The sequence below is a fragment of the Helobdella robusta genome (assembly GCF_000326865.2).
Source record: "Helobdella robusta unplaced genomic scaffold HELROscaffold_4, whole genome shotgun sequence".
Lineage (NCBI taxonomy): Eukaryota > Metazoa > Annelida > Clitellata > Rhynchobdellida > Glossiphoniidae > Helobdella > Helobdella robusta.
The window spans coordinates 4770921-4782502 of NW_008704902.1; the positions used below are offsets into that span (position 1 = coordinate 4770921).

Below are 11582 nucleotides of genomic sequence, written 5' to 3' on the forward strand. Positions count from 1 at the left end.
CTTTAAAACCTGAGTTTTCAACCATTTTCCTTCTTAAATCCTTAGCAAGCACTTGCTGCAATTCGGCTACAATGGCCTCAAGAACTTTTCGGAATTTTCGAGATTCTTCTTTTTCAGGTAACTTCGAGTAGGCATTAACAAACTCATGCTTGATGTCGTTGCCAGTGTTGAAGTGATTTCTAAAATTGTTTGGATGGAAAAGAACATGAGGGTACATGTTAACTATTGGCAAAGTGAGATGTGGATGGAAAGGAGGAGGTGGAGGGGGAGGATGATGATGAAGAGGGTTGAGAGGATAAGGATAATATGGCATGAGAGAAGGCGGTGGCACTGGCCACCTAGTGAGGAGTGGAGATTTCGATTTGCAGGCTGCCGTTGCTTCTTTCACAGGTATGTTCACCTCGATGACATCCATCGTTCGATCTTCGTCGACAGATGACATACTCATGCGATCATCATCATCTCCACTGTTGTTTGTGTTGATCTCATCCTCTTCATCTGCATTCACCACCACGTTCATATCATTAGCAAGGCTGTTCAGTTTGTTTCTATCTGAGTTCTTCAAATTTTTGTCGGCAACGACTTCTAAAGCAGGGTTTGAAAACATTGGTACGTTGGATTTAGAAGTTTCTTGATCGAGTATTGCTTGTATTCTTGATTCCAGACTCATCGGTTGAGTGAGCAGATCATCATGATCAAGCTTATCGTCATCTTTCTTGCTTTTGTCGTCTACGAAATCTTTGCCCGTGTCATTTTCTGACATTGAAATATCCATTTTAGGGACATCATGAGGCCTTTTATGCTGGTCATCTGCCTTTGTTGTTTTGGAGTCACTGCTCATCTTGCTCCTACTTGAATTTGAATGATGAGTATGACCAACGGTGACTTCTTCATCTTCATCATCAATTATTATGATACTTGTTTTATCACTGTGATGATATGATGAGGATGATGATGTTTTTGAACTTTTCTTTTCATAATACTCAGATTCTTTTCCATAACGATAATAGTCTGACCGATCTTTGGATGACCTATCATGCTTCCTATGATGAGATGATGAGGACGATGATGCTAGATCTAAACTGTCATGCTTTTTTGACTTGTGGTGTTCTCTATATCTATTGTGAACTTTATCTTTCTCTTTGCTGTAATCATTGTTTCTAGATTGGTGGGCATATTTGTGTGAATCGAGATGACTTCTTTTGTGACCGTCTATAGTGTAATCATTTCTTCTGTGGTAATCACTGAAATAATCAGATTTTTTATAATATTCACTCGTGTTGTCAGAGCTTCTGTGCTTGGAAAAAGATTTTGCTTCATGGACAACATTAGGAGATGTGTTCTGATGACGGTGACGATGAGACTGATGGAGGCCGTACACGTCAGATGACTTTCGGGAACTATCACTATATGCGGGAGATTCTTTATGATGGTGACGAGAACGATGATGATGCCTGCTGTCTTTTATTATGATCAATTCTTTGTTGTTATCGCTTTTTGTTTTAGGTTCATGTCTGCTTCTTGAACTATTCAGCTGTAAGAGGTCAAATGGTGACTTTGAATTGTCATCATTGGAGAAATAATTCAGATCACTATTTGCTTTGTGGAGTTTACTGACTTTGCAAGTTGAATGTTTAACATTTTCCTTAACGATATCGCTCTTTTTGGAATTCTCTCTAGAATCAGTGAGATTTGATGAACTAGTGTTGGTTTTAGTGGGAGCCAGGTTGCAGCTGTTAGCAGAACCCACGGAATCTCCGCCTGATGAGTTAGGATGTTCTGAAACATCTGAATGTCTGGAAGAGAAGTATCCCACATCTGAATAAGGGGGTGTTGGAATAATTCCCCCACCATTCGATAGCAAGGATTCATTTTGACGATTGCTGTAACTGTCACTGGATTGAAGACCATTGCAATTTGTGGCTGCCACATTCTGTTGATGATGAACATTTTGACCTGTCAGGTTTCCACTACTGAAATTTCTTGTTAATTTGTTGGGTGATGGAGACTTGAACATGGAATAATCCATCTTAACGTTGTAATCGCATTGGACAGTCGGAGTTAATATAGCAGATGAGGAGGAATGTGGCAAATATGCAGAGGAAGATGCAGATGATGAGGATGTTGAAGATGGAGCAACGTTGGGACCAATCAAATTGCGTGAAACAGCAGGTGCCACCGCTACTTTCTGAGTCAATTCTTCTATTACTTTTTCTCTCTTTACTCCTATAAGTGAAAATAATTTATTGTCTTGATAAAAATTTTGAAACAATTAAATAACCTAATAAAAAAATTAACGCAATTATCATTATTATTTTTCTATATACAACAACGACACACGTTTAGACGACATTTTCCCTGACATTTTCCCTTCCTTGCGCAACCACAGTTATAAGCGGTGGGCCTAGCCTTTGATGATCCAACATCACTCACAAGGCAGTGAGGGTCAGTTTAATGTCATAACCAGGGCATATTGTTTTTCTACATGCAACTAAAATATCAGAACTTAGACGTGGTAACTATATACTGAATAAACTCAACATAAAAATGCACATTGTACTTTTAAGAATAATATATTGTGATCTGTACACAAACAAACCCACAACACACCTAATTCCTAATAGCCTCAAATAACTTCAACCCATTTTATATATTTTACAACAGTTGATACCATGAATATAATCATGTTATTAATATAATCTAAATCTTTTTAATTCCATGGGAATCAAAAAAGTGAGATACGAATAGGCAAAAAGCAAACCTCTGATGTCGATGATGACATTCATTATGTTGCCCATTGAAGTTGAGTTGTTCAACTTGTCCACACATACCTTTGCAGCTTTTGTTGATGTATATAATACCTTGAAATTTAAAAAAATTATTTGAGTTACAGTGAAAATAAATTTTATTTGAATTTCCGATTCATATAATGTGAAATTTTAAAGGGAAATTGATGTCCCATTGTCATTTACACTGCTATAAAGAGGTTGTGTGTGTGTGTGACACACTTTTCAGCTAACTCAAAAATTTAATCTATGGTGGCAGATTTAAAACAAATAATATGAAATATCAAAAAGTTGCTAACAGATCCAATGCCAAGATGCTTCTTAGTGGTTGGGTGGAGATATATTTTGACATCTTCAATGGAGCCAGCAAACTTGCATATATCCGTAAGAAAGGGCACATCTACATTATTATTCAAGTTGAAGAAGGAAACCTCTTTAGGTAGGATCGTTCCAAATGAGTTGTCGTCATACTAGTTTTTTGACAGGAGGATTTTTACAATTAAAATGACATAATCAAACTGTTAGTAAAACTAATTATTGCCCATATCTGCAGTCTCATTTCAATTTAATTCAAAGTTTTGAACTGGTCTTATTTAATTTAGACCAGTTTAAATGACAAATCAAATAACTTTTTTACTCATTAACAAAACCAATAAAAAATGTAAAACTTAAAGATTTATAAAATTTCATTTTAAATAAATACAATGTTTAATTTGTAAACAAAAACATACCTTAAATTTTGGCAATACGAGATCAATAGCATCTTTCTTGAATCTTTGTATTCTAGATCTGGGATCTCGTAATATGATGGGTTCTGAGACCTGAACATGTAAAAACACATGATAATTGTAAATAATTTCTACAGATAGAGTCTAATTTTAAAAAAAAATTATTAAAAACAATAGAAATAATAAAAGTTTAAAAATCCTATTAATAAATTAATTAATAATTGTTTAATAGGAAACAAACAATTGATTTAAAAAATTTATTCTTACCCCTGCAATGACACCATCATAGCTATAGACCTTTTTAGAATTAGGTACCAAGTTAGGATCCACCACTAATCTATAATTCCTCAATGGCTTTTCCTTTAATTGGTGAGTCTCATTTAGAATAGTGTTGTTGGTGGAAACATTTTTTCCGAGTCTATCTACTGTTGAGTTTTGTTGATCAAAGGTTGAATATTGCGAACTATTTAACCTACCATGTTTATGAAAATTTGGTTGAGTCGAACTATCAATTTCAATGGTGTCAGGTCGAAGTAGTTTTCGATAGCTTTCTCCATAATTTGCTTTTCCCATTCTAGGATCCATAATTTTATTTTTATTGACTGACTTGGAAGTTGAATAAAGAACAGTTGTATTATCTTTTCTTCATTACAACTTAGAACTGAGAACTGAGAACTTATAATAAGATCCAATTTTTAAAACTTAAGACTCTGAATTCGATCCAAAATTGGAAAGATGACCTCTGACGATATTATTGATAAATAATTTAGATATCAACAAGTCGTTTAAAACTTAAAAGGACGAAGTAAAAAATACTAATCCTTTTAAATTAAAAATTTAAAATCCTAAACTCCAAAATGCCAAAACTAAGAAACGATCGCAAGGGATTTCCCGTAAAAAATTCCTGCAAGTAATAATAAACGAGAGACCATATTAATTAATTCAAAATTATTCCTAAATCAGTTTTCCAAACCACAAATTGATGAAAACTATAAAAATGTTCGATCGCAAAGTTTAGTTGCAATCTTTTTAGGCGTAACGTTTATAAAGTTAGCTCCATAGATAAGGTATTGTTGTTATAATACGATTCTGATGTGAACTTGATTTACTTCTATATATACGTCATAAACATGGATCTGATAACACTGATCGTAAACCCAAAGATAAAATATATGTACGTATTTATATACATTAAAATTGTAAATTGTTGTTATAATACGGTTCTGGATGTGCACTTGATTTACTTCTATATATACGTCATAAACATGAATAAATCCATCTGATAACACTGATCGTAAACTCAAAAATAAAATATTGTACATATTTATATACATTAAAATTGTAAACGGTTGTAAATGGTTGTAAACATATTTATATAAATATTTGTTTGTAATAGACCATAATTTTTACAATATTGTAACGCCAAACATTTGGTAGAATTTATAAAATATTGTAAAAACAAATATATTTAAATATCAAAATTGTAAATGGATGTAAGCCTACCAACGTTTTGCGATTACCATATATTGTTGGATACCCCTTTGCATTTTTTATTACATGTAGCCCATTTTAATCTGTTTATTTTATAAAACATTGTTTTCTTGCATGTTGTAACAAGGGGAGGCCTATTTACCAGCATACAACACCTTCTTATGGGTTGAAGCAGGGATATGCAAAGAACCTCAATTTTTTCAACTTTTAATTATTTTCAGTAATGTCTCCTCTTGCTCCAAACTATATAACTAGAATAATAGGACTAATCGATCAATTCGATCTATCGATCGGGCTATTTGTCGTGCTTGGATTGTTGGCTTACGAAATTGCACGGATTTTAAGGAGCAAGCTAAATGAAATATTTACTTGATTTAATATGCTTAAAAACATTGTAGTAATTTTAATAATGATTAATAGAATCATGTTAAAAATTGGTTTGCTTATGAAATAAATGGCCTAAATAAATCAAAATTGTTATTTGAACAACTATCTTCATTATATTCAATGAATATTTTACATTCTGCTGGTGCTCATAAGAAACTGGCTGCTGAAATAATACGTTGGCTTACAGCAGTGGCTTACAGGGTTTCATAGAACTCTTACGATAGCACTTTTTTGTACATATAATGCTTTAAATAAATTAATATATTCATATCACAATTATTTTTGTCAGTATAAATATAGAAATTGCTTTTGACAGGTGAAAAACAGTGGCTTACTGAAGCCGTAGGTTGGCTTAATCGGATTTTTTCTCATGTATACAATACTATGAGATAAATCAATCAAACAATCAGTCAGTCAGTCGGTCAGCCAGTCTGTCAGTCAATCAATCAACCAACCGATGAATCAACCGACCAATCAATCAACTAAATTGAATGAACCAAATAAACAAAAATAAAAACAAAAATAAATAAAAAAAATTTGCAAGGCCTGTTCCAACTCGAACAACCAGTTAACCGTACAGATCTACAAACAATTTCGAGATTTTAGTAAAGAAAAACACAGTAGTTGCTTTTATTTGAATTCATTCAAAAATGAAAAGTGACGGTTAATTAAATTTTAAAATGTCAATTTTTTTTAAATTCGTATTTTAAATAAACAAATATAACAAAATATCGACCGATAAAAATAATTATTATCCATTATTATTATTATCATACACACTCCTTAGAATTTCTCGAAGGATAATAAACCACGTAACATGAACATTTAGTAAGAACAGTTCATAACATATCATAATGACTAAATCAACATACTAAACAGAAATAATTTATACATGCATATATACAAAGTAAATCAAGAAATATCCAAAAATTATATAACCAATTTAAAAAAAAACTAGAAACTAGTCAACATTTAATGAATAAATAAATAGACATTATTAAAAAGATGGTTCAAAAAGGTACAATTTAAGGCGACGACGAGAATGAAATGTAGTTTGTTTTGTTGGTGTGGTGTTGTGAAACGAAAACAAACACATCACACAAAACTAGTAAGAAGTCGCAAGAATAATAGTCAGTCACTACCTATAATAAAATTACTCTCAGGGCCCTAGCTTACTTATAAACAATGACTCAACTCACCTACAAATTTGTATTTCTCGTTTTAAATGTTTCAAGTATTTTATTTAACATATTTTAGCGTTTTTATTTTACTTGAAGCTTTTTAACTAATGTTAAGCCCTAGCCTACAATTGTTTAACTCATCTCAGTCCCTAACTTACCTATGAATTAAATTAAAGCCCGGTTCACAGTAAAGAAAATATAAAGTTGAAGAGAAACATAGCAACAACGACACCGAATGAATGGATGTTGTGTATGTATGTGTTGTATTGATGTGTGTGTATGTAAATGTGCGGGCGCGCACTCTCCAGAAACTTCGCTCACTACCGACGAACCTCCATTGCACCGACCATCATCTGGCACGCATCGATGGAATGAATTTGACCGGATACTGAAAAATAAATTGAAAAAAAAAAATTAATTCACTAAAATAAAAAACAAGCAATTGAAAAAAATAGGCAACTTATCTTTTTGAGATAATCTTTGTTCAAATTCTAGTACTTTCAAAGGTACAGTGAGACAAAAACAAATTTATCTTTAACATTATCTTCGATTTGTCATCGGAACGATCATCATGAGACCACCATCTGAAAAGTGCTGACGCCCACCACAGCCCACCTCTCATCATTTGGTAGACAAGTTTTTATTAATTAGCGAAATAGTAAATCAAGAAACAAAGGAACGAACGAATAAATGATAAACTGAATGATTGAACGATTGGTTGAATGAATAAATTAACTAATTAAACAATCAACCAATGATTTAATGAATGAATAGAATGAATCAATGAATAAATTAACTGAGGAATGTTAAGTTTTATGTTTTATATTAAAACATTATGATTTATAAAATACATTTATTTTTCTTTGGACCAAATATTCTTTGCTTTGTATGTAACTTCACTTTTTTCCTTTTCTGTTAATCCGGTGGATAATAAACAATTCGAGAACGTTGCTTAGTTTATTTCTCTTCTTTTAATGTCTTTCAATATTATATCAATTAATTAAACGATCTACGTGACAAGAAATTCAACAAGGAATAATTTGAAAGATAGTGATAAAATGAATTAATGAATGAGAAAAATAAAAAAAAGAAACTATATCATACTTCAAAAACCGTCGTTGTTATCTTCGAATTGTCATCGGAACGACCATCATGAGACCTCCATCTGAAACGTGCTGATGCCCACCTCTCATCATTCTGTAGACATTTTTTAATAGCGTATTAGTAAATCAAGGAACAAAGGAACGATCGAATAAATGATTAACTGAATGATTGAATAATTGGTTGAATGAATGAGTGAATGAATGAATTAATAAATCAATGATTCAATTAATAGAATGAATTAACAAATCAATTAATAGAAGAATAATTTAAAAGGTTGAGTGATAAAATGAATGAATGAGAAAAATAAAAAACGAAACTAAACCTTACTTCAAAAATCGTCGTTACTGTACTTTCTATTGCACCGACCACCACCATCTGGTCGGCACACATACCATCCGAACTTCAGAGTGTCAGTCGAACAGCCAACGAGCTGATTCTTCCTACACCACCATCATCATATGTAAATCATCATGAGACCACCAACTAAAACGTGCTGACTCCCACCACTGCCCACCTCTCATCATTCTGTAAACAAAATTTTTTTATTTGCGTAGTAGTAAATGAATGTTAGAATTTTAGAAGCAAAAAAGTATAAAGAAAAAATGATGGCAAATAAATAATATCTTAAAATAATAAAGAGAGTAAAATGTAAAAAAACTTACCGTCGTCCATTCGACAAAGGCAGAATGATGAATGCCTTCCGGTTCCTACGTTGTCCTCCAAAACTGGTGCCAGTCCTCCTCGAGATTGTTGTTGAAACTCAGCCCGTGGAATGGAGAAAGATAAAGAGAATATTCTCATCAGAAAGCTTAGCGGTGCTTGCATCTCAAATTGCTTAATAAAAATAATCCTATCTACCTATTCAATTACCTTAACTAATTAATATTAAATTGTTAATGGTACGATAGTCGAAAGGCCCCCTTCATTCTCCCTCCTTGCACAGAGGCTCACCAACAGCCAGGGCACCGGATAGTAAACCATTGCCGTGCGGATAGTAGACTATTGCCGTGCGGATAGTAAACCATTTGCCGTCCGGAAGCCGTGCGGGTAGTAGACTATGGCCATGCCGCATAGTAAATCATAACCGTGCAGATAGTAAACCATTGCCGTCCGGATAGTAAACCATTGCCGGTTCACCACTGGCCACCAAGGCTTACCTCTGACAAGAGACTTTGAAATTCAGAGTCTATCGGCTATCGTACCCTCAACTTACCTATTCATTACAGTTAAACCCTAGCTTACCTAAAATTACAAAACTCAAGAGCCCAATTCATTGGCCTTTCGGCACCCACCCCACCACCTACGTAATGCCTTGGGCTCCAACATAATAATAATAATGTAAAACTTATAATTAACCTACCTATCGATACACTTACAGCGTTTTAATTTACATTACAAGATTGTTCCTAGAATTACATTATTGCCCTTAACTCTATATAACTCTATATAACTCTATATAACTCTATATAACTCTATATAACTCTATATAACTCTATATAACTCTATATAACTCTATATAACTCTATATAACTCTATATAACTCTATATAACTCTATATAACTCTATATAACTCTATATAACTCTATATAACTCTATATAACTCTATATAACTCTATATAACTCTATATAACTCTATATAACTCTATATAACTCTATATAACTCTATATAACTCTATATAACTCTATATAACTCTATATAACTCTATATAACTCTATATAACTCTATATAACTCTATATAACCATGCATACTACCACATTCAATCAATAAAAATTCCACTAAAACCAGGAACCACCGCGTACCTGTTGAATGTATGGTGTATAACAAGACAAAAAAAAACACAAAACGAAAAACACACCACCAAGTAGAGTAAAAGAAAAGAAGTCCCTAACCTACCTATGTAACTAAATTACCTTATGCCCTAGCCTACCTATATGATAAATTAATCTCAATCTCACCTACCTATGTTTAATTAACTTAACTGAAGACTCATGAAGAAAGAGATAAAAGAGTAAAACAGAACAAAAATACTACCACACAAACAAACATGATGTATGTATGAGCAACCGCTAAAGAACCCACCTAAAAAAAATATAACATACAAACACACAAACCACAGGCAACATACAAACTCTCTATAACTCTATATAACTCTATATAATAAAATAAATAAATCATAAAAATAAAATAAATGAGATCGGGCAGACTGCTTCAAGCGAGGCAGAATGACTGATCTGATTTTCATGCTGTCTTGGCTCCTTTTTATACTCGGTTCAACCATACATTTTCATCATTTCAATCATTCACATCAGTAAAAAATTTATTTAATGTATGTACTACACTATTGTACAGTCTTAACAACAACGCTAACCGCCCGTACTATTGACATCATCGAACGAACGCCTTCGAAACTTTCTGATTAGTTGGTTGAATCTGATATATTGCTCTTTATATAAACATATAATCTTACTAATTATTTGTATACATGAATCCTAGATACTTTACAGTACAAATTTTTGAGGAGAAATCAAAATAATTTGAGACCACACCTTGCTTAACATCCAATTCCAAGCCGAGCCAAGCTAAGCCAAGCCGAGCCAAGCTGAGCCAGTATGCGTAGATTTATAAGCGCTTTTATATTAAAATTTTGCCCGCTTTATATACGAATATCCTCAATATCGATATCAAAGAAATAACGCGAGTGAGTTTAAAAAATATTTCATTTCCTCCAACGATTTCGTAACAAATTCTCCATCCTATTTTAAAAATTTTTTTGATGTTTTTAATCAGTCAGGTCACAATCATCATCATCGATATCGCAATGAAATTAAATTGAAAATTTAATAAAAATAAAAGTAACTTAAAATATTTCATTTAATGATACTATCATGTTCAAAAAGTTACTGGTTGATACTTTACAATCAATTAATTCAGCTCAGTTGCTTACTTACCTAATATACAATTGGCTCAACTCAGTCCTTAACTTATCTATATTCAAATGGCTCAGCTCAGTCCCTAACTTATTTGTATTCAATTGGTTTAACTCAGTCTTTAACTTACCTATGTTCAGATGGCTCAAGTCAGTTCTTAACGTATTCTGAGGATCAACCTTTAAATACCTAATAAACAAATTACAGGTACTTCAAAAATATTTTTTACGCACTTGCTTTTTTTTTTAATAGGTCTGATATAAGCTCAAACTTTTATTATTAGACAGTTTTTGTTTCTATTGATTATGATATTTTATTTCTATTAAATATAACATTTTGATTTATTGCTTAATTCGACAATTATTAAACATCTCGCACCTCAGTTAAGGTAATCAGCACAAGTTTTCATTATAAATTCTTGATTGTTTTTGATGCCAATAAAAATTTGGAAAAAAAATATAATTTTTTTATACGCAACACCAGTGTATATAGAATACGCACTAATATGTGGCAATGTGATATATGATATTCTCACACTTCACAGCAACAGCCAACTTTTTTATGTCTATGCATTTTCGTTTTTCATTTTGGCTGGGGTCGTTTTGTTTATATTTCTATGTCGTTTTAATTTAGTAAAATGACACGTCTTGTTAGTTTAATGTCGGTATCACTTAAAGATTATCTATAAAAAATGGCTGGAATGCAGTTTGAATATGACGAGGAGGGTGGAACGTTTTATTATTTTTTGCTTCATTCATAGCCCTCGTCCTGTTTCCAGCCACATATTTTTTCTGGCCAAGAGAGAGATCTAAAGGTAAATTAACATATTTTCTGATAACATGCGTCTTGAGACTTGATTGCTTCATTTTCAAATTTGACATCAGTCGAAAGATTTTCGCGTTATTTTTCGAGTTCTGGTAGGTGTCGCCGAATCCCTGTAAAAATATCTTGAAATCCGCTTGTGAGCGATAATAAA

The 11582-nt window shown here is 32.5% G+C and overlaps 2 protein-coding genes across 2 annotated transcripts in view; one reads left to right on the forward strand and one right to left on the reverse strand.

Annotated features, from left to right (window-relative positions):
* Positions 1-2690: 2690 nt before the first annotated feature.
* HELRODRAFT_67343 (hypothetical protein) lies at positions 2691-3241 on the reverse strand (the record flags this gene model as incomplete). The annotated part of the gene is made up of 2 exons (XM_009024313.1): positions 2691-2861; positions 3086-3241. Coding segments are annotated over 2 exons (327 nt in total), but the record flags the coding sequence as incomplete, so codon positions are not given.
* Positions 3242-11297: 8056 nt separating this feature from the next.
* Positions 11298-11582, forward strand: part of HELRODRAFT_188993 (hypothetical protein) — a gene marked incomplete at both ends in the record, with an annotated part of 4513 nt that continues 4228 nt past the window's right edge. The window contains one exon of the mRNA XM_009024731.1: positions 11298-11331. Coding sequence (XP_009022979.1) covers positions 11298-11331 — 34 coding nt within the window. The remainder of the gene's footprint in view (positions 11332-11582) is intronic.